Genomic DNA, 22,946 nt, shown 5'->3' with positions numbered 1-22,946 from the left:
GGAGCGGGCCGGGGCAGAGCCGGGCCGGCCCGAGCGGGGCCGTTGCGGGCGGCGGGGCCGCGCGGAGGCGGAGGCGGCCATGGAGGGGCTGGCGGGGTACGTGTACAAGGCGGCCAGCGAGGGCCGCGTGCTCACCTTGGCCGCGCTGCTGCTGAACCGCTCCGAGAGCGACATCAAGTACCTGCTGGGCTACGTGAGCCAGCACGGCGGGCAGCGCTCCACGCCGCTCATCATCGCCGCCCGCAACGGGCACGCCAAGGTGGTGCGGCTGCTGCTCGAGCATTACCGCGTCCACACGCAGCAGACCGGCACCGTCCGCTTCGACGGGTACGTGAGGCCCGGCCCCGACAGCGCCGGGCGCGGCGGGGCGGGCACGGCCTGGGCTCGGGGCAGAGCGGGGCTGGAGCGCCGTGCGGGCCTCTGGCGGCTGCCGCTGCTCTGGGGCTTGGGAGCCTTCTCCAGCGCAGGGTGCTCCGTGACCTGGCGGTCTGTGTGCGTTCGGAGGCTTGGCGGTGGGTTCTTTTCAGCTCCGGCTCTTCTGTGACGTGGTGGTCCTTGTGGTTCCAGCTCACATTATTCCGTGACTTGGTGGTGCTTGTGAGCCCTTCCGGCTCGGTATTCTGTGCCTTGGTGGCCCTTGTGGGTATTTTTCAACTCGGGCTGTTTTGTGATTTGGTGGTCCTTGTGGGGCCCTTCCAGTTCTGTGTTCTGTGACTTCATGGCCCTTGTGCGTTCTTTTCAACTTGTACTTCTGTGACTTGGTGGTCCTTGTGGTCCCAACTCAGATTATTCTGTAACTTGGTGCTTCTTGTGGGCCCTTCCAACTCAGTGTTCTGTCACTTCATGTCTTTGTGGATCTTTCCCAACTCAGGATTCTGTGACTTGATGGTCCTTGTGGGTTCTTCCCAACTCAGACTGTTTTGTGACTTGGTGGTCCTTGTGGTCCCAGCTCAGATTATTCTGTGCCTTTGTAGGCCCTGTCCAGCTCAGTATTCTGTCACTTGATGTCCTTGTGGGCCCCTCCCAGCCCAGGCTGTTCTGTGATTCTGTGCCTTGCTGGCCCTTGTGGGCCTCCTGCAGCTCAGACTGTTCTGTGACTCGATGGCCCTTGGGAGCCCTTCCCAACCCAGGTTATTCTGTGACTTGGTGGTCCTTGTGTGTCCTTCCCACCTCAGATTATTCCATGACCTGGTGGCCCTGGTAGGCCCTGCCCAGCTCAGCATTCTGAGCTTTGTTGGCCCTTGTGGGTCCCGTCCAAGGCTGTTCAGTGCTCTGTGATCACTCCCCTGCCCTCTGTGGGCCTCAGCAGAGCTCCCAGGAGGATCTGATCTCTGATTTTCCCAGGCACAGAGGGGCAGGCTGGCAGGTTGGCAGTGCCCAGGGCCCTCCTCGCTGCTGTTTTTAGAAATGAATTCATGGCATCCCCACCTAAACATCACGTGGGTGTTGGAGGCCACAGTGAGGTCACAATTTGGTGATTTTCTGGTAAAAAATGCCTGTGTGGTTGGAGATCCCACCTGATGCTCTATGAGCCATAGATGACTTTTCCGTTTAGGAATTCCCCGTGTGAAGCTGTGGACAGGGTAATATTCACAGCCCCGAGAGCTTCTGCTGGGCTAGAGTGGCCTTTTTGGGACATTTTTGCTGCTGCAGGTGACAGTGCCATCAGGAAGGGTTCTCACACTGCTCAGTTTTCACATGCAGAACCACTTCCCTGTGTGGTTTGAATTTTAGTCCTTCCTTTTCCCTTCCAGCTGGTTTAGAAGCAGGTTGAGAATTCTTGGGGTGAGAATCCCTGGAGGAAGGACTTCCTGACAGACAGCAGATGCTGGATTTTTGCCTGGCTGGGGTGGGGATGTTTTCCAGAGGCTGTGCCTGGCACGGATTGAAGGAGGAGTTGTGGGAGGCACAAGGGATGCAGAGAGAGGAGCAGAGCCCATGTGATCCCCAGGGATTGTTGTTCTCAGATAAGGTGGCTCAGCAGCTCCTCTCCCGTGGGCTTTCCACTTGGAACCTCAAAACACCAACAAATCACCTCGGGTTCCTAAAATATCCCCCCTCCTGACTCTCCTCCTGCTTCAATACATAAATATTTTAATGGGGTTATTTACAAAATCAGGAACTTCTCACTGGGAATTCTCTCTGAGATCTTGAAGAGCCTCTGGAGGTGTTGGATTTACAAACAGTTGCTGTGGAGCTGCGAGGGCTTTATAATAATTAAAAATCGCTGTGAAAGTGAAATTTCAGCTGATCTTACCATATTTTAGCTTTGGGGAACGTGGCTGTCTGGAAATGTTTGTCCTTCCTGTGTGTTTGGGACGTGCCTTGAGGATGTGTGAATCCTGCCTGTTTCTTCATTTAAATCCTTCAAAAACCAGGGAATGGGAAAGGCAAATCCTTTATTTTGTGTGCTGGGTTTAAGGGAATGAAAACAGCTTAAAAAGAAGGATCTGTCCCTTCATTTCCCCGTTATTCATGTGACACAGATCTGTGGAGCAGCCCAGCTCAGAACTTCTGCTTTTTTGGGTTTTATTTTCTTCCTGAGGTTCCATTTGTGTCACCAGGTTGCTGGGCTGGTTCAGGGCACGGGATCTCGAACAGGGAAGTGCTGGGAAACTGCAGCTCAGGGAGAGGGGGCAGGAAAAGCGATCAGGAATTTTGAAGCCAGTTTTGCTGCCAGGGCTGTTGCTGGTGTCTAAATCTGATTTTTTTTTGTGTCAAAATATCCATTTTAAGGTTTTTCTTGGTCTTTAATATGTCACTTCATGGCACTGAAGGGATAATTTTAGAACTCTTCTTGCCAGACCTCTCTAAACTGAGGCTGGAGTTTGTAAGTGGGATCTTCAAAGTGGCCAAACCCCTTTGGCTGCTTTGAAGCTCCAACGCTGTGTGTGCTCTGTCGGTCATTCCGTGGTTGTGAGTTCCTTGGAATCCAGTGAGTTCCTTGGAATCCCGGTGAGTTCCTTGGAATCCATGGATGGGCTGGCTGTAAAATCCCCGTTAGTGGCTGGGTGTGGGACGCTTTTGGAAGAGCATCAACCTAATTCCTTATCCTCCTGTCCCCAGCTTCGTCATCGACGGGGCCACCGCGCTGTGGTGCGCGGCCGGCGCCGGCCACTTCGAGGTGGTCAAGCTGCTGGTGAGCCACGGCGCCAACGTCAACCACACCACGGTGACCAACTCGACGCCGCTGCGGGCGGCCTGCTTCGATGGCCGGCTGGACATCGTCAAGTACCTGGTGGAGAACAACGCCAACATCAGCATCGCCAACAAGTACGACAACACCTGCCTGATGATCGCGGCCTACAAGGGCCACACGGACGTGGTGCGCTACCTCCTAGAGCAGCACGCCGACCCCAACGCCAAGGCCCACTGCGGGGCCACCGCCCTGCACTTTGCCGCCGAGGCCGGCCACCTGGAGATCGTCAGGGAGCTGGTCAAGTGGAAGGCGGCCATGATGGTCAACGGCCACGGCATGACGCCGCTCAAAGTGGCCGCCGAGAGCTGCAAGGCCGACGTGGTGGAGCTGCTGCTGGCTCACGCCGACTGCGACAGGAGGAGCAGGATCGAAGCTCTGGAGCTGCTGGGGGCCTCGTTTGCCAACGACAGGGAGAACTACGACATTTTGAAGACTTACCACTATTTATATTTAGCCATGCTGGAGAGGTACCGCGACAGCGAGAATGTCATCGAGAAGGAGGTGCTTCCCCGGATCGAGGCTTACGGAAACAGGTCGGAATGCAGGACCCCTCAGGAATTAGAGTCCATTAGGCAGGACAGAGATGCCCTTCACATGGAAGGCCTCATAGTGCGGGAGAGAATCCTGGGCTCGGACAATATCGACGTCTCCCACCCCATCATTTACCGGGGCGCGGTCTACGCGGACAACATGGAGTTCGAGCAGTGCATCAAGCTCTGGCTCCACGCCCTGCACCTGCGGCAGAAGGGCAACAGGAACACCCACAAGGACCTGCTGAGGTTCGCTCAGGTCTTCTCCCAGATGATCCACCTGAACGAGCCTGTGAAAGCCAAGGACATCGAGAGCGTCCTGCGCTGCAGCGTGCTGGAGATCGAGCAGGGCATGGCGCGCATCAAAACCACCCCGGACGCCGACATCCACACGGCCATGGACAACTACGAGTGCAACATCTTCACCTTCCTCTACCTGGTGTGCATCTCCACCAAGACGCAGTGCAGCGAGGACGACCAGTCCCGCATCAACAAGCAGATCTACAACCTGATCCACCTGGACCCGCGCACGCGCGACGGCTCCAGCCTGCTGCACCACGCCGTCAACTCGGGCACGCCCGTGGACGACTTCCACACCAACGACGTGTGCAGCTTCCCCAACGCCCTGGTCACCAAGCTCCTGCTGGACTGCGGCGCCGACGTCAACGCCGTGGACAACGAGGGGAACAGCCCTCTGCACATCATCGTGCAGTACCACCGGCCCATCAGCGACTTCTTGACGTTGCACTCCATCATCATCAGCCTGGTGGAGGCCGGCGCCCACACGGACATGACCAACAAGCAGAAGAAAACCCCTCTGGATAAAAGTACCACCGGGGTGTCCGAAATCCTCCTTAAAACTCAAATGAAGCTGAGTCTCAAGTGCCTGGCTGCCCGCGCCGTGCGGATCTACAACATCAGCTACCAAAACCAGATCCCCAGAACTCTGGAGGAGTTTGTCCAGTTCCACTAGGCCGTGTCCAACCTTTCGTGGTGGTGCTATCCCGGGACGACACCAGACAGCAGAATACACCCGTGTCCATGAAGTTGTTTTTCTCCATTCCTTTGGTTTTGGGCTCCTCTGGATTCCGTCTGCGGCCTCAGTTCTCGGGTGGAGATGGTGGAGGGCGGGGGGCAGGAAAAGCCACATCGTTGTCCTGTAGTTGAATCCGATGTTTGAGATTTTGGTCCTTTTATGTTTTTGATTAAATGAATCCCTTCGTTAGCTCTTGGTTTTCTAAACGACACGAGAAGAATCCCCCAGGTAACTCCTGTCAAACGTTCCGTGTCCGACACGATTCGCACAATTGGATTTCAAACTCCTCGCAGTGAGGTGGGAAAAGAAAAATTGGGAATTCTGTGGTGGTTGGGTTAAAAGTGGAGTGTCCACCCCCAGAGCAGTGCGTTGCTCTCATACCTCACCGTGCTTTTATGCCTTTCAGCTCGTGCTGAAGATGTTGGTAACGTTTTAAAAGTTGTGTTTTAAATAAAAATTCACAGCTGCAGACGTGAGGGGTGCTCTGTTAGGAAATGCAGGTGGAAATTTGGCTCTGAGGGGCTGAATTCCATTATCAGGCTCTTCACTGACACTGCTCCAGTAAGTATTGAATAACCTATGGACAAAAACCCACTTCCACGCCGACCGAAAATAACCGGAATCATGGTTTCTTTTTCCGTAGCTCCGTCGCTCCTATCCAAACATCATGCATGGATCCCTAGAAACTGGGTAGGGAATTTGTGTTTGTGTGTGTCCCAACATTTCAAACTGCTTTGAACTTGGGTTTTTGTTCTGTTGTTTCGACGCTCAACACGCACCTTTTATTTGACTCAAAGTCTGTCCAGCTGCACTCTTGGATTCCAGATGCTGTATCTTCCTAACGGAGCCGTCTGCCGCCAAAGAGAGTCTTCCTTGAACGTGGCTTTTCCAAGAAGCGTTGGAGTCTGTGCCTCCCTGAATTGGACTCGAGGATTTTTCATGGTTTTTACTCCTTCCAGTAGGAAAATCTCTTCTTAAAACTGATTTTTAAAAAAAAAAACAAAAAAAAATTTCTCCTCTCATCAACCTCTTTGCTGATGAGTGAGTGATTGTACGGGGACGTTGTTGCTTGAGAACTTTGGGAGAAGTGGTGGATGCTCCGGCAGGAAAATGTCACTTGTTGGGACAAGGCTCCTGAACCCTCTGTTCCTTTCCCACGCAGCTTTTTAACCGTCAGGATGAACGAATGTTCCGTGGGTTTTTTTTTAAAAACAATCCAGGTAGAACTTTCGGGCGAGATTTGGGGCACACGTTTCTATTTGTATGACAAAGAAATAAACATTGAATGTGGAATTACCTTGGAATTCCTGTTTTTTGTCCAGGGTTTGTGTCCTTTGAGGGAAAGGCTTTAGGGTCAGGGTTAGGTTCTCTGGAGAAGCTGCCACATCCCTGGAATTGTCCAAAGGCCAGGTTGGAGCAGCCTGGGATAGTGGAAGGTGTCATTTTCCTGAGAATTCCAAAGTAACAATAAAAATTCCTGGCTGTTGATTCCAAAATACTTCCAAGCGGGGGAAGGTCTTTGCTGTGGAAAAGCTGCTCCTGCCTCCAGCCTATTCCTGGTTGTTATCCTGCTTCCTGCAGGTGAATTCCTGCTGCCTGGTGTCATGGAATGCTGTCCTGCCACCTTCCCCGTGTCACCAAGAGCTCTTGGCAAAGGATAGGGAATACCTGTGGGTGCAGCCTTGGGAATCCTGGGATCTTCTCCAGGATCTGGAATTTTCCTCCCAAGCATTAAACGCTGTGAGGTTCCCTTTGCTCTCCCTGTTATTTAAAGCCCCTGATAAAATTCCTTGGATCCTCCAGGTGCTGTTTTCCTTGGAAAAGCACGGAGTGAGATCCTGGGAAGAGCCGGGTGCTGCTGGGGGTTGGGATCTTGATGGAGCAGGATCAGAACTGGGAGAGGCAGAAATAAACCCGGCCTAGAAATAAACCCGGAGCTGAGCCAGGCCTTGGAATGCCGATCCCGCTGTCCTGAGGGCTCCAGAGGGACTGAGCCACCCAGGGATTGGGGACAATGCAATCCCACCCAGGGATTGGGGACAATGCAATCCCACCCAGGAATTTGGGACAATGCAATCCCAACCAGGAATTGGGGACAGCCGCCTCCAACCCTGCCCTTGCTGCTGCCAGCGGTGCCAATGGTCCTGGAAATCCGGGATTCCCAAATATTCCTTGGGAATGGCTGGGGAGGGGAGCAGGAACAGGGCAGGTGCACCCTGAGTGCCACGGAAATGTGGGAATTGTGTCCCGGAGTGTGCCCGGGTGTCCGTGGCAAGGGACGGGCACGGGGCACCAGGAGGGGGGAAATTCATAGATATAATTTTTTTATATATAAATATAAATATAAATATAAATATAAATATAAATATAAATATAACCACAAACACAACCATAAAATGATGTATATTATACAAAATGTATTAAAATATAAATATATAAATTATATGTAGATATAGAATATCTAAATAAATAAATAGAATAGAAAAATAATGAATAGAATAGAAAAAAATAAAAAATAGAATAGAAAATAATAAATAGAATAGAAAAAGTATAAAGTATTTATACTTTGTGTTTATGTATATACACACATTATATATATTTTTATGTATATACACACATTATACATATTTTTATGTATATATACACACATATATATACAGGTATATGCACACATATTTTATATGTACACATCTATATTCTATATGTGCACACACATCTATATTGTGATATAGAATTCTATATATAGAATACAGAATTTTTAAGTCTGAAAGTAAAATTATTTATAAATGTAGATGCACATAGAGCGTGTGTGTGTGTAGATATATGTATATCCATAGATATAAAACCACAAATATGTATAAAATATATGTGTGTGCACATATATTTTATATATAAGTAAATATATTTATATATAATATATATATATATCTGCCTGGTCTCCATCTCTTTCCTTCCGTGTGCCGGGATGCAGATCCTGGCAATGTGCGAGGGCGGGACCCTGTGTGATCCACCAGGTTGAATTCCCGAATTCCAGGGTTGGGCTCTCCGGCTTTCCCTGCACCCCAGCCGGACCCCTGAGCTCCCAGTCCATCAGAAACTGGGAAATGCAGAATTCCCACTCCAGCTGAGGATGGAATATCTCTTTTGGAAGGATTTTTTTTATCCCATTTTTTTTCCAAGTTGTTTCTCCCAAAGGCTTCACTTCAAACATCCTTGGAAAAACTCACATCCCTTAGAAATAAATGATGGAAAAATTCCAGGATCCATCCTGCCCTCAATGCCAGAGCCGCCCCCCTCAAATCCACAGAAAAAAAAAAGGAACAGACACCAGGAATTTTTAAAATACCGTATTTTTAATCCTTGAAAAATACCAGGAACAGTATTTCCCGAACCTCATCCCGCATCCAAAAAAATCCACTTCCCTCTTCTCCATAAAATTAATATTAGCATAAATAATTCCGCTATGCCGAGGGCGCGTTCCCGCCCCTAAAATTCCATGATTTCCATGGCACCAGCTATGTACAGGTATGATACATGTGGGCTCCCCAAACTGCTCTGCTGGGACAAAACTCATCAAACTGCTTTTGAATTCATTCTTTAAACGATTTTAAATTTTTTCAAAATTATGAAATTATTTCTTCAAAAAAATAAAAAAAAAGGCAGGGTCTTAAATTTTCCTCCCTCCTTTCCTTCCTGTTTTTAGAAGAATTATGTACAGCTGGACACCGGAGATTTAAGGTGCTTGAAATCACAAGAATTTCATTCAGTGCATTCAGACTAATTAACGCCTCCACTTAATTAACTTCTCTTAACGAAGGCAGTTTGAGAGCTGTGGCCAGCAGAGCCCGGGGCCTGCGACAGCTCCGCCACGGGAAGGAGCAACCCATGGGGGGGATTTTTGGGATAATATTATTATTTTAAGGAGTTTTCCAGCTCCACTTCAGGGACCCCTCACGTCGGTGTCCCCTCGTCCCCGCTGCTGCCACCTTGGTGAAATCCCAGTTGGAAGCACCTCCGAGGAGATTTTTGGGGAATTTTTGGTTGATTTGAGGGGCATTTTTATGGAATCCCAGTTGAAAGCACCTCCGAGGAGACTTTTGGGGAATTTTCAGTTGGTTTGAGGGGTTTTTTAATGGCTTCTAAGTGCTGTCCCACAAGGGGTGTTCTCTCGTCCTGCTGCAAAGCCAAGCTCAGCCCCCAAATCCCTCGGGATCCCGGGAATCTCCGGAGCTGGGAGGGGGCTCCTGGCCCCGGCAGAGTCACTCCATCCCGTGGGAATTCTGCTCCCGCTCGGCCGCTCGCCGGCGGCTCCCGCTCTTGAAGAACCCCAGCTGTGGGGAGGGAAGAGAAACAAAATCCCGCTGTTATTCCAGGAGCTTTTAACGGGATAGCAGCTGGAAGTTGGTCCTGGATATAATTTATAAATGGAAAAGGGGATTTTGGAGGCGGTTTTGAGGGTTTTTGGTGGTGTTGAGGAGCTCGTGGGGCGCGGGACACGGATCCAGAGGGTTCCTCCACGCATGGGAATCTCCAAAAATCCCCCAAAATGCACGGCCCGGGGGCTGCTCACCTTCCAGAGCGCCAGGACCAGCAGGGCCAGGAGCAGGAGGCCTCCGAAGGTGCTCCCAAGGATGATCCAGATGGGAATCTGCGATTCCTCGGGCTTGGAGATCTCAAACGTGATCTGGAGGAGAGAAAACACCGCGGATTCCGGGCAGGAATGGCAGGGAAAAGGGGATAGCGGGAATGCTGAGCAGCCCTTCCTTTGGGAATGCTGCACCAAGGATTTGGCTCAGTTTTCCCTGTGGAATCCGGAGATTCCAGGATCAAAGCTCAGCTCTGGCCACAGCTGCACCGAGTTTTTCCAGACCTGGGTCCCCCAACCCACAGGATTCTCCCAGTGGGATCAGGGCAAGGTGTGGCAGTGTCCCAAAATTCTGGGTCTCTCCATCCCCAGGGATTCTCCCAGTGGGATCAGGGTAGGGTGTGGCAGCATCCCAAAATTCTGGATCCCCCCATCCCTGGGCTGACCTGGCGGCTGGGATCCTCCTCCCGGAAAACGAAGGGGCTCCGGAAGCGCCGCTGGAGCGCGGCGATCGTGGTGAGCTTCAGTGCCTTGAACTTCAGCTGCACGGAGAGGGCTGGGATGAGCATTCCACGTGGAAAAGGAGCCCCCATTCCCAATGGGATCCATCCTGTCCCCATGGGCTTGATGAGCATCCCACATGGAAAAGGAGCCCCCATTCCCAACGGGATCCATCCCGTCCCCATGGGCTGGGATGAGCATCCCACGTGGAAAAGGAGCCCCCATTCCCAACGGGATCCATCCCATCCCCATGGGCTGGGATGACCATCTCACGTGGAAAAGGAGCCCTCATTCCCAACAGGATCCATCCCATGCCCTTGGCTTTGTATCCGTAGGGATTCTGGTTGGATTCACGGGAGAGGAGGATGCAGGGCAGGCAGGGAGTGGGGCAGAACGACGGCAAAAATGTTTTAGATTAATTAAATTTTCAGTAATTAATAAATTATGGAATTAAATAATCCATAATGAGGAGCTGTGGATGCACGATCCAATAGGATAAGTGGCTTTGGGAACAAAATCCACCCCATACATTCCTGGGGAAGGGAAAAATCCCACGTTTTTGGGGTGTGAGGGTTCCTTTGGGGGATTTCTCCCTGAAATCCACATTTTCTGGTGAGCACTCACTGCTTTCAGAGACTTCATCCACAGATTCCCACGCAAGTGCAGGTTCAGCTCCTCGTTGGGAGCCAGTTTCACCTCGCAGTCGATGGAAACCACGTCGGAGTTGCTGTGGTTCTGCAAAGGGAAATGTGGGATCATGGCTGGAGAAGGAGGGAAAATCCCACTGGGATTCATCCCCAGGGATGAATCCCACTGAGGCAGGGAAGATCCCATGTGTCCATCCTCCTGTGTGGTCAAATCCCCACATTCTTCAAATTTTCTCCCCCTTTTTCACCCCAAACTTCCCAGTTTTGCTGTGTTTTGTGCTATTCTTCCCCTCCAAGTTTTCCCTTGGGAAAAAAATGATCCCACTCTTTGTGAGCTGGAGAATCCCCTCACTTCCCATAAATCCTGAGTATTAACGGGGCTTAAATTGCAGTGGCTGAGAGGAAAAAATAAAAATAAACTGACCGAAGGGCTTAAAAATCTCCAAAAAATTCCACATGCATCCACGTGCCCCTCCCACATCCCTGTTCCAGATTTTTCCCTGTTTTGGGATATCCTGGAGCCAGGATTGGCCCCGAGGAGGCGAGTACCAGGTGTGGGGTGCGGGACAGGTCCTCCTCTGCCGGGGTTCTCCGGTAGTCAGTGGTGTTCCCCCAAATGCTGCAGGTCGTGTTTTCCTGTGGGAGAGGCTGATGGAATTCCAGCATGGACACAGGATCGTGGCAGTGGCTTCCCCGTGCCCCCATCCCGATGGAATCAGGGATCCCCAGCACCCCCCAGGATTTGCTGCAGCTGGGATTGAGTTTGGCTCGCTGTGGGACGTGGCTGGAGGGCTGGGATCCCATCCGAAACCGGGCTGGAATCCCATCCTAAACCGGGCTGGAATTCCATCATAAACTGGGACAGAATTCCATCCTAAACCATACTGGAATCCCATTCTAAACCAGGGCTGAATCCCATCATAAACTGGGACAGAATCCCATCCTAAACCAGGCTGGAATTCCAGCCTAAACCATGTGGAATCCCACCCTAAACTGGGACAGAATTCCATGCTGGAATCCCACCCTAAACCGCGACAGAATCTCATCCTAAACTGGGCTGGAATTCCATCCTAAACCATGCTGCAATCCCATCCTAATCCATGCTGGAATCCCATCCTAAACCGGAATCCCATCCTACCTGGTCTGCCCGGAATTCCGTGGGCAGCAGGAGCCGGTTGCCTGCCCGGGTGGCCACGGGCACGGTGATCTTTAGGGTCACCCCTTGCACTGGGAAGAATCCCAGGTTCTGCAGCTGCCAGGGAAGAGCACAGGGATGTGTTGGGATCGGGGGACGGGGATCCCTGCTCCCGGGGCAGATCCCAAATCCAGGAGAACTCAGGGATCCAGCTCCTGCTCACCGTGAAGGTGCAGTGGAAGGGGGGCCCAATGGGGTTGGATCCATCCAGGGAATTGTTGGATCTGATCTCAAAATAGTCCAGGCTCGATGTCCTGTGGGACAAAGGGTGACAAAGAGGTTTGTAGGATTTTCCCTTTTCTTTGTAGGATTTTCCCTTTCTTTGCAGGACTTTCCCCTTTCTTTATAGGATTTTCCCTTTCCTTATAGGATTTTCTCGCCTCTTTAATAAAGCAGAGCCTCCCCAGGCCCCAGCTGAGGTTTGGATGTCACAGAAGGTAAATCAATCCCTGTTTTGCAGCTGGAAAGGTGGGAAAAGAGCCAGGAATACCCTGTGGGAACCCATTCGGGAGCACCTGTGATGGCCCCAAATCCTCACATTTTTTCAAATTCTTTCCCTCCTTTTCCACTCCAAAATTCCCAAATTTGATATTTTCTGTGCTCTTCTTTCCCTCCAGGTTTTCTCTTCATTACGAACTGGAGAATCCCCTCACTCCCCATAAATCCTAAATATTAAAGGAATTTTATTCGTGGTGTCTGAGTAAAAAATATAAAATGACCAAAGGGCTGAAAAATCCCCAAAAGATTCCAGCAAGCAGTGCCAGGGAATGTGCTTTGGGATCCCTGATTTTCCCATCAGCAGCTTCCTAAATTATCTCTGCCTTCATCCCTGGCTGTCCCAGACTTGAATTCCCGGTGATTCCACGCTCGTCCCACAGCTGAGCTTCCCTCCGATGGTTTTGTGGGATGGCCACTGGCCCAGACACCGGGAACACCTGTTATGGCCATTATTACCTCCAAGAAGTCAAAGCAGGATTTTATTCTGGGATTTTTATTGTTAAAATGATTCGGAGGGAGGTGTCGCCCCCAGCAGCTTAAAGTGGTGCTCTAATAATTGGTGAATTAAAAAAATTAATAATTTAGTTAATTGAATTATTTATTAATAATTTAATAGTATTACATTTATTTAATTTCCCCCTTTCTTTGTAGGATTTTCCCTTTCCTCATAGGATTTCCCCCCTTTCTTTGTAGGATTTTCCCCCTTCCTTATAGGATTTCCCCTTTTTTTGCAGGATTTCCCACATTTCCCTGTGGAAATCTTTACCTGTGCAGGAATGGGGAGTAAGGAGAACTTTGTAAAATTATTAGGAGATATTTTTCCTGGAAATATTTGCGGTGGGAACATGGATGAGAAAGCAACAGTGGCTGGAGATCCAGCAGAGCCCGGCAGCTTCCACAGGCATGGAAAAATCATGGATGTAAATCCCCAGATAAATAAAAATAGCCAGGTTTGGGAGCACGGGGCTGGGATAACCCACAGCAACTGGATCTCCGTGGGGTTATGCCATGGAAAACCTCTGGCTCTGGAGAAAGGAATCCCAAGGAATGCTGGCTACATCCTGGGGTGCCCAGAGAAGCTCCCTGGAACCCAAGTCCAGGGTTGGACACCCTGGGATCAGGGAAGGGGTGGGACTGGATGGGCTATTTTTCCAGCCCAAACCATCATGATTCCGTGATTCCAGAGAGAGAAAGCATCCCCAGACCTGCTGGCAACCATGTAGACCTCCATGCTCTGCAGGAAGACGGACTTGCTGAATTCAAAATCCAGGCGGAAAGCGACCTGTGGAGAAGGGAAAAACACTGGGAAAAACATTGGGAAAAACATCCCAGGGAACAAAATCCCGAGTGCTGAGCGGGGCCAGTGAGAGACCCTGCAGGAGACACAATTTCCAATCCCACCAGGACTGAGCAGAGCCTTTCCAGGCAGTGAGGATTTGCAGGAATTCTCTCAGCCCCTGCCATGGGAGCAACGAGCGGCTCCCTTTGGAAGCAGATCCCTCCAGAGGCCCGGGATCGGCGGGAAGGGGAGGCAGCTGGAGAGAGCCAAAACCAATAAAACGGGATAAATGTGATAAATGTCACATCTGCAGTGACCTCAAACCGTCTGGGCCGGCACAGCTGACTGGAATATTAAAGCTCCCGCAGCTCCAGAGCCAAAATTCCATTTCCAGCCTGTCTTTGTTTTGGCAGGAGCGGCACTACCTGATGGCCCATGGACACATTCCCGACCCCGTAGGTCATGGGGAGCCAGCTCCTCGTGCAGCCACAGGCATCCCACTGGGATTTTTGGGAGCTTCAAAGCCGAGCCTGGTGCCTGAGGCTCATCCATCATAATCCAGGAAAGGTTTCAGACGGATACAGGAGCTGGGGAGATTTTATTTCCAGATCCCGCTTGTGTTGGTCCCTTTTCCCACGGGTGGCAGGTGGGATTCCATGCAGATCCTAAGTGGATCTCCTCACTATTCCTTTCCCAAATGAACCCTGAATTTGATGTTTCCCAAGGGTTTATGGTTTATAAAAATGATAAACTGGATCTGGGCTCATTCCAAATACTGGGAACACTGGTTTGGAGGATGCCACCACCTGGGGGAGCTTGGACTGGCTCTGAGCCAGGTATCCAGAGGCACTTCAGAGCAAGGAAAATCTCTCAGGCAGGGAAGGAGCCTCATCCTGCAGGGAATCAGCTCAGAAAAGTTCCCATCCGTGGTTTGAAGCCCACATTAAATTTTTCCACCAAATTGAAGGCAAATTCTGTCACCTGGAGGAGCTGGGTTGGATTCTGGGGCTCTCCTGAGGATCCCAACCATCCCAGCTTTCCTAAGATGCCTTTCGAACTCCAAAAGGGGCGAAACCAAAAGTTTATCTTCAAAATCCTGCTCAGGGCTGCCCAGATGTGACCCTGGGGCCAGAAGGTCCATGTGACAGTAGAGTGGGAATTTGGGAATGTCCTACCTTGGCCTTGGCTCGGAAGAAGGGGTAGCTGACGTTGCACACCCTCCTGGTGGGGTGTCTGTCGTCACTGGCGCAGTCGATGTTGATGTCGGTGTCGTCCTGAAATGGAACACAAAGTCCTGCCCATGGAGTGTCTGGGACACAGGGAATGAGCCCCAGGAATCGGCTCTTTGGGAAACTGGGAACACCTAGGGGCTCAAAACGAGCCTTGGCTTTGGGGAAACAACCAGCCAATCGCCAACCAATGGCCTACCAATGGCCAACCAAATAATGGCCAACCAGTGGACAATCAACCAATGGCCAACCAACCAAAACCCAACCAACCAATGACAAGAACCAATGACCAACCAACCAACAACTATCAACCAATGGCCAACCAACCAAAATCCAACCAACCACTGACCAACCAGCCAATGACCAACCAATTGACAACCAACAACCAAAACCCAACCAACCAATGACAAGAACCAATGACCAACCAACCAACAACCAAAACCCAACCAATGACCAACCAATGAATTACCAAAACCCAACCAAAACCCAACCAACCAACGACAAGAACCAATGACCAACCAACTAACCAATAACCAAACAACACCAACCAATGACCAACCAATGAATTACCAAAACACAACCAAAACCCAACCAACCAATGACCAAAACCCAACCAAGATCCAATCAATCATTGGCCAACAAACTAATGAATGAAGGAAGGATACAACCACCAACCAGCCACCAACCAAAATCCAACCAAAGGACCGTGCAAGCAACCAGCCAGTCATCCAACCCACCCTGCTCGCTGGAGCTGGGAATCCTTCCCATGCATTTGTTGATGTTCCTGGAAAGGAGCATCTCTAGGGAGCAACTCCCATTTTCCTGATGTAAATCCTCTTTATGAATTTAATTACATGGGTGAAGAATTTAACTGTGGTGAATGAATGAACCTGATTATTCCTGGCATTCCTGATTTTTCTGCGATGAGGAATTGTTGGGAAGCACTGAGAGACAACATGAGCTGTTATCCTGCATGGCCACCAGCTAAGCTGGAATTCATTCATGTCAACACCAATATTCCTGCTGCTGGAACACCTTCCGCCTCTCCAGCCAGGCTGGAGAAGGTCCTGCCCATTGCAGAGCTGGGATGGGATGGGATGGGACACCAACCCTGTTCTGTCTCCTCCACAACCCTTCCAGATGTTGTAGCCCGCTTGTAGGCAGGTGTCCATCCTCACCATGAGAGGATGAGCTATTCCAGCTTTTATCCCACAAGGGGTCAGTTGAGCTGTTGCCACTGGAAAAATCCTATCCAGCAGCCAGACTATCCCAACACTAGCCACCAGCAACAGCCTGGAGCTTCCTCCCACTCATCTGCTGAAATTATGGACTTTTTGGGGCCACAGCCAGTTTTTATTTATAAGACACAGATATCTATCCCCTCTGGATGCTCCTTGATAAGGAGGGACATCCAGGAGCCTGTTATCCGTGACTCCTCCATGACCAGCTGCAAATATTCCCTACAATCACTGCTGCCTGGTGCTTTCTGTTCCCCACCCTCCCAGGGATTTTCCCTGCTCCCCTCACTTCGTTTAGAATAATCTCCAAAAAATGCATTTTTCTTATTTTGTGGGCAGCAAGCCCCACAATTTTCCCTTGGCACGGCTCGGAGAAAAACAAAGGAGATGGGATCTGCGGGCGGGGATGAAGTCATGGGGGGGTGAGGGAAGGCTCAGCAGCATCAGCACATTCCCAAATCTCACTGGGAACAGGGAGGAGTCGCACCAAGATCGAGTGAGTGGGGCAGTGACATTTTGGGGACACTGGGGGACCATCCAGGGAAAGCCATGAAGAGGCGGCATCGCCCGGCTCGGTGCTGAGCTGTGGCCACATTCCCATGATCAGCTCCTACTTCCAAAGTTATTTCTCAGCTGCAAAAACTCGTTCCTGACGGGAACTTGGCCATGTGCAGGGAGTATTTTTAAACAACTGCAGGAGAAAAATAGAGGGAAATAATTTCCTCTGTGTTTGACCTTCGCTCAGGCTCTTAAAACTCAAACGTTTTTGTATTTCCAAAATAAAGAGCTGGAAGTGCTTAGAAACAGAGCCCATAAACAGCCCTGATTTATGAGGGATGGAGACAGATTTGGGCTCTGCTTTAGGCTGCAGCTTTCTCGTCCGGCCGGGATTAGCAGCACCTCTGGAAAAGCCTGGATCTCCCCCGGGAGCTCACCTTGGTGATCAAGCTGGCCAGCTGCAGGTTCCTGGAGAAGGAGATGTTGAGGACAGTGCTGTAGGCGTTCTCCCCGCGGTTTTCCAGCGTGGCTTCCACGGCCACTCTTCTCCTGGTGCTCTCGATGACGAAGACGGAGGCGTCGAAGGAGAGGCTGAAGGCCGAGCAGTCCCCCCTCCGCAGCGCCCTCCGGCAGAATTCCCTGCAAAAAGAGGCATTCCCGGGATTTTATGACCATGGAAATCCCTGCTCTCCCTCTGTCCTGCTGTGCTGAAAGCAGAATTGTGGATTTGTCCTATTGTCCATAATTTGGGGGTTTTTGGCCAGTGGTGTGACGCTTTCTCAAACATTACGAGGAATGCTCGGGACAGCTGGGATGTAGGGAAAAATCAGATCCCCTGCCAAAAGCAAAGGTGGCTCCAAGCTCCAATGTCCAACCTGGCCTTGGACACTTCCAGGGGAAGCCACAGCTTCTCTGGGAATTCCATCCCAGCCCCTGCCCACCCTCACAGGGAACAATTCTTTCCCAATATCCCATTGATCCCTCTTTCACTTAAAGCCATTCCCTGTGTCCTGTCCCTCCATCCCTTGTCCCCAGCCCCTCTCCAGCTCTCCTGGAGCCCCTTTAGGCTCTGGAAGGGCTCTGAGCTCTCCCTGGATCCTTCTCTTCTCCAGGTGGACATTCCCAGTTCTCCTAGCCTGGCTCCAGAGGGGCTCCAGCCCTCGGAGCAGCTCCGGGGCCTCCTGTGGATGCAGGGATAACCTTTAATAGCTCTGTAACCACGGAGCTGCAGTGTGGAATTATTTCCATGAGTCAAGCCTGTAATTGCCAGGTGGGTAATGCCAGCCTTGCAGTTATTCCCTGGTATTTCCTGATTTGTATCCCTGGAACTCATCACCATGGCACCAAATATTCGCTGGCTTGTGGATTCCCCAAAAAAACACGGATTCCTTCCAGGCAGGGAGCAGGGGGAGGATCAGAAGTGCCAAGAGCACCTCATGGAGGGCTTGGATCATCCTTGTGGTGATGCTGGATGAAGGGCCAGTGATGTCAGAATTCACAGAACGCAGACTGGGGCTGGATTTTTGGAGCCTCCCCCAGCTGGTGACACTCTTGGAGGATGCTCCGGGTCACCTACTCACATGGCACTGGGAATGTCACTTCTGGCATCCAGCACCAGATCGGGGACACAGTGCTCGTCCTCGTTGCAGCCATTCCAGAAGGGGACCTGAGGGGACAATGACAGCAGCTCGGTGACGGTTCTTCCAGGGATAAATCCGCCCTGGTGCCCTGGGAGGTGGCATTTTGAGAGGTGACACTTTGGGAGGTAGAACTCTGGGAGGCGGCACTTTGGGAGGCGGCACCTGGGATGCAGAACTTTGGGAGGTAGCACTTGGGGAGGTGGCACCAGGGAGGTGACACCAGGGATGTGACACTTGGGGACGTGTCAGCTGCTACCTACAGAGACCCTGAGCGAGGTGGGCCACCCATCGTCCAGCATGGGGCCGTGCTCGGGATGCTCCAGCTCGTAGTCGATGGAGAACGTCACCGGCTTCACGTAATCCGCCGTGTCCTGTGGCACATGGAAAACATTGAGAGGAGCCCAGGGCTGCCCGGGCTGGGGCAGCACCTCAGGGTGTCCCCAGAGGTCACAGATCTGTCCCGCAGCCCCAGCCCAGGGCTGGGATCAAACAGAAAACAGATCCCATCTCCAAGGTTGGTCCAAGCCCCATCCAACCTGGCCTTGGATGCTTCCAGGGATCCAGGGGCAGCCGCAGCTCCTCTGGGAATTCCATCCCAGACAGGAATTCCTTGCCAATATCCCACCTAACCCTGCCCTCTGGAAGCCCCTAGGAGCTCCTCCTGTGCCTAGCCCCCGGGTGCAGAGGCATGCTCTGAAGGGAGATGTTTTTTTTGGGCTAAATCACTAGCTCCAGCTCCATCTCCAGCCTCAAATTTCCCAAAAGTTCACGGCAGTTCAGCCGGGGCTTGGGGCTGGGCCAGTCTGGCAGCTCAGGCCTGTCTGGCTTCCATGAAATTCTCCTCATTCCCTGGGAATGTTTGGGTTTGGCCAGGTTTGTGCATCAGCTGTTCCCTGCAAACGAGGGATCCACCAGCTCTGCACCCCGGGGTGGGACCTGCTGGGCCAGAGGGGGACAGCCCCAGGGACTGGCACGGGGACGCTCCATTCCCCATGGAAAAACAACAAGCATTCCTGATTTTGGAGCAGGAAGAGCAGCCTGACCCTGGGATGAGGAGCTCACGCCCTCCCCGAGGACACGGCTGGTGGGACGGAGCACGTGGAAGCTGCAGTGATGTCACTGCTTGGGGACCCAGCAGCTGCCACGCGCTGGCAGCTCCATCCCGGACCACATCAAACCGGCGGGGAGCAATCCAGCGGGATGAATCCAGCGGGATGAGGCTCACTCCCAGCCCGGGAAGCCACCCGAGGGATGCTGGAGAGGACATCTCCTGGTGCACACTCACCAGGACGTGGAAGGGGAGGGTGTGGCAGAGCTCCTGCCCGGCGGGCAGCACCAGCCCCCGCGGCGCCGCCCGCTCCCCGCCGTCGTCCAGGTGCGCCCGGGGCGAGTAGCGGCGCTCGTCGATGGTCGTGTTGTACCTGAGCCCTGCAAGGACAGGCCCAGCTCAGGCCTTGGGGCCAAAAACCTGGGAAAAGAGTGGCCCCAGTGCCCATTCCCTGCTGAGGGAAATCCAGGGAAATCCCAGGCAGTTCTGGGAAAAGCTTCCCTTCTGCAGATGAGGAGTTTTGGGGATTAATTGTTGCAAGACCCTGGGTAAAATCTGTGCAGGTGTGGAATTTTTTGCCTCTCAAATGTTCCCGTGCTGGTCTGGAGGAATTGGAGCTCACCCCTCACCTGGATGATTTATGGAGATCCTTTGGTTCCTGCACTGTTGCTGGAAAGCCACTGGAGATTCCCAACCAGCAGGGATTTCAGACAACCACAGAATCTCAGAATGGCTTGGGAAGGGACCTAAAATCTCATCTCACTGCAGCCCCTGCCATGGCAGGGACACCTTCCACTGTCCCAGGGGCTCCAAGCCCTGTCCAGCCTGGCCTTGGACACTTCCAGGGGCAGCCACAGTTTCTCTGGGAATTCCATCCCTGCCCCTCCTTACCCTCATAGGGCACAATTCCTTCCCAGCATCCCATCTGTCCCTCTTTCAGCTTAAAGCCATTCCCTGTGTCCTGTCCCTCCATGCCTTGTCCCCAGTCCCTCTCCAGCTCTCCTGGAGCCCCTTTAGGCCCTGGGAGGGGCTCTGAGGTTTCTCTGGATTCTTCTCTTTTCCTGGCTGGACACCCTCAGCTCTCCCAGCCTGGCTCCAGAGCAGAGGGGCTCATCCAGGGGGCAACTCTTTATTTCCAGAGGAAATAAAGGTAAAATCAAATAAATAAGGAAATCCCACTCAGATTTTATCCCACAGGGACAGCAGCAGGGAGAAAAACGCTGGATTTGACAGCACAAAACAAAACTCTTGCTCTGGGCGCTGGGAGTTTTTCCCTTGGCTCTGGATCCTGATTTTCCTTGGACAGTGTTTGCTGCTGGCTTGCAGGGGCTGAGCCGCTATCGCTTCCCTGCTCTGCTGACTCCCGGGAATCCGCCGGGGATCACTCGGGGTCACGGCACCATCCAAGGGTTTAACAGCAGGGCTGGCCAGCTCCACAGATTCCCTGGGATGTTGTGGAAAATGCACATCTGGCCGGCAGATGTGTCCCGCTGCTGCGGGAGGCGGGAGGGATGGATGAGCCCTGCGGAACGCGGGCCGGGCACGTCCTGCTGCAGGGACATTCCCGTCACACGGAGCATGGAAAGGCAAATCCCAGGAGAGCCCAGCCCAGGGAATAGGTGAGGGATGAGGTGGGATTTATCCTGGGGGTGTTTCTTTGGCAGAATCGTCACCAGAACCTGGAGACTCGGCCGGGATAGGGACAAACGTGAGTGACACGTGACGGACACATGAGCTCCTCCAAGCTCCTGGGTGGTTTCCATCCCAAAATCTGGGTTTTCCATGGGGCTGGAGACCTGAGCAGGGCAGGAATTGGGATTTTCTCCTCACCCACGCTGGCAGTCTGGAAGTGAGTGGAGAGGAAGAGGGCGGTGAAGCAGACGAAGGCCCTCATGCAGGTGGCCTCCTTCCCGTTGCGCCTGCAGTCCTTGGTGAAGATGTTGATCTTGGGCGGCTCGAAGCGGAGGCTGGCGTTGATCTGGACCACGCTGCGGGACCTGTGGGGTGGGGAGAGGCATGGGATGGGCTCTGGCTCAGGATGGGACATCCTGGAATCTCCCACAGCTCCAGGTTTGCCTTTTTCACTCCTTTTCCCTCCTTTTTGGAGAAGGTTGGGGAGACCAAAAGTGCTCTCCAAGCAGAGCCCAGGGTGACCTGTCTTGGCTGGGCACAGCCACCCCCCATCCCAACAGCTTCAAGGGACTCTCCAAACATTAATTAATATTTAAAAATAATGCTCTAATTAAACCAGACCAGAAGGAGCCTGGGCAAATCCCCACAAATGAATTTGGAACTTCTGGAGAACTACAGATGAAACTCAATGGCAAATGAACTCTGGCATCTTTTTAGGGCACAACGGGATTGAGATCCCACAGCCCCGTTAGACAGGGGGTGGTTATCAGGAAAGATGGCTCAGATTGTTGGGAGATTGGTTTTTCCTGGAAAAATTTTGGCACAATTTGGGCAGAGGAAAGGAGGAGAGGGCACCAAGGATCCCTGGCTCACCACAGCACCACGGCGTTCCCCAACGAGCCCACAGCCAAGTCCACGAGTCCGTCCTCGTTCAGATCCAGCTGCCCGTGGATGCTGCATCCAAAATACATCAGGCCCGGAGCGAGGTCGGCGGCCGCGATCCGCTGGAAAGGAATGGGAGCAATCCAGGCTGGATTCCAGCAGGAGCATCCCTGCCTGCCAAGGGTTTGCCAGGCTGACTCCGCCCCATCGCTGAAAATTCCCCGTTCCAAGAGGTTCTGCTAAACATGGTTTTCCAGGGAATTTCTCTTTGGAAAAGAGAAAGCATTTGCTTCGAAAGCAATTTCTCTTTGGAGGCACCATCCAAGATTTGTACTGGATTTACCCTGCATATTTAACATTTATCAAAAGTGTAATAAATAAATAAATAAAATGTAAAAAAATTAATTAAAAAATATAATTAATTAATCTATAACAAGCCCTTGCAATGAATGCTAAACATTGCCTCTAATTTCAAGCCTTTTCCCCCACTGTTCCATGGAGTAATTCAGGTTGGAAAAGCCATCCAACATTGTGGAGTCCAACCATCCCTTGGCGCTGCCAAGGCCACCACAAAATGTCCCCAAATGCCACATCCACACATCTTAAATCCCAGCAGGGATGGGGACTCCATCACTGCTGCTCCAATGCTTGAATTCCAACATTTTGCCTTGGATGCCTCAATAGAGGAACTATCCGGCCGTAATAATTAACAATTTAATCCCGGGTGTGGATTCGTCCTGCTCCATCAGTCCTTAAAACAGGGACAAATTATATTTATTCCCATGAAAGACAAGGAAAACCAAGCACAGGGAAGCCCCACCTGCTTGTATTTCTTGAGGATGGTCTCCTGGAATCCAAGGAAAATGTAAATGGCTCCTTGGTGCTCGTCCTCCAGAGGGGCCCCGACCACCAGGTCGTTGTAGGAGTCCTGGTTGAGGTCGGGAACGGCGGCGATGCAGGAGCCGAAACGGGAATTCTGGTAACTCTGGAGGTCCACCAGGGCGCCGCTGGGAACGAAGAGGTTCTGCCAAGGAAAAAAAGGAAGGAAGACAATTCCCAAAGCATCAGCAGCAAGGCTGGAAAGAGAAGAAAGCCTCAAGTGAACAGTGCAGTGATGTGGGAGGGATTTTCCAAGGAAGGAGGTGGGAGCGTTCCCAGGGATGGCGGATTTTGGAGCACATCCCTGGGGAATGAGGAGCCCTGAGCCCTGCCTGAGCCAGCCCCACATCTGCTTTGCACCCTACATAAATAATTCAATGATGATGATGATGATGACATTAATAATAATTCTATAGTAATAATAATTCTA

The 22,946-nt window shown here is 51.8% G+C and overlaps 2 protein-coding genes across 3 annotated transcripts in view; one reads left to right on the top strand and one right to left on the bottom strand.

Annotated features, from left to right (window-relative positions):
- Nucleotides 1-6: 6 nt before the first annotated feature.
- Nucleotides 7-6,061, top strand: FEM1B (fem-1 homolog B). 2 transcript variants are annotated; one of them, XM_041468860.1, is made up of 2 exons: nt 7-327; nt 3,067-6,061. In XM_041468860.1, the coding sequence occupies exons 1-2, from the start codon at nt 80-82 to the stop codon at nt 4,700-4,702; spliced, it is 1,884 nt and encodes a 627-aa protein (XP_041324794.1). In that variant the 5' UTR covers nt 7-79; the 3' UTR covers nt 4,703-6,061. The 2 variants fall into 2 exon arrangements, with proteins under 2 accessions (XP_041324794.1, XP_041324795.1); XM_041468861.1 differs by having other exon boundaries at nt 42-96.
- Nucleotides 6,062-8,423: 2,362 nt separating this feature from the next.
- ITGA11 (integrin subunit alpha 11) overlaps nt 8,424-22,946 on the bottom strand; it is a 34,854-nt gene continuing 20,331 nt past the window's right edge. The window contains exons 14-30 of the mRNA XM_041468862.1: nt 22,458-22,661; nt 21,629-21,759; nt 20,954-21,120; nt 19,361-19,503; nt 18,336-18,446; nt 18,016-18,101; nt 16,873-17,074; nt 14,646-14,744; nt 13,397-13,473; nt 12,263-12,317; nt 11,857-11,988; nt 11,637-11,750; nt 11,048-11,134; nt 10,476-10,586; nt 9,797-9,892; nt 9,336-9,449; nt 8,424-9,096 (exon numbers count right to left, since the gene is read on the bottom strand). Of these exons, the coding sequence (XP_041324796.1) occupies nt 9,025-9,096; nt 9,336-9,449; nt 9,797-9,892; nt 10,476-10,586; nt 11,048-11,134; nt 11,637-11,750; nt 11,857-11,988; nt 12,263-12,317; nt 13,397-13,473; nt 14,646-14,744; nt 16,873-17,074; nt 18,016-18,101; nt 18,336-18,446; nt 19,361-19,503; nt 20,954-21,120; nt 21,629-21,759; nt 22,458-22,661 (2,001 nt within the window). The 3' untranslated portion in view covers nt 8,424-9,024. The remainder of the gene's footprint in view (nt 9,097-9,335; nt 9,450-9,796; nt 9,893-10,475; nt 10,587-11,047; nt 11,135-11,636; nt 11,751-11,856; nt 11,989-12,262; nt 12,318-13,396; nt 13,474-14,645; nt 14,745-16,872; nt 17,075-18,015; nt 18,102-18,335; nt 18,447-19,360; nt 19,504-20,953; nt 21,121-21,628; nt 21,760-22,457; nt 22,662-22,946) is intronic.

Source organism: Pyrgilauda ruficollis, unplaced genomic scaffold (genome assembly GCF_017590135.1).
Source record: "Pyrgilauda ruficollis isolate IOZ18807 unplaced genomic scaffold, ASM1759013v1 scaffold23, whole genome shotgun sequence".
NCBI lineage: Eukaryota > Metazoa > Chordata > Aves > Passeriformes > Passeridae > Pyrgilauda > Pyrgilauda ruficollis.
The sequence above is the reverse complement of the archived record's forward strand: the minus strand, read 5'-3'. Positions and strand labels throughout refer to the sequence as shown.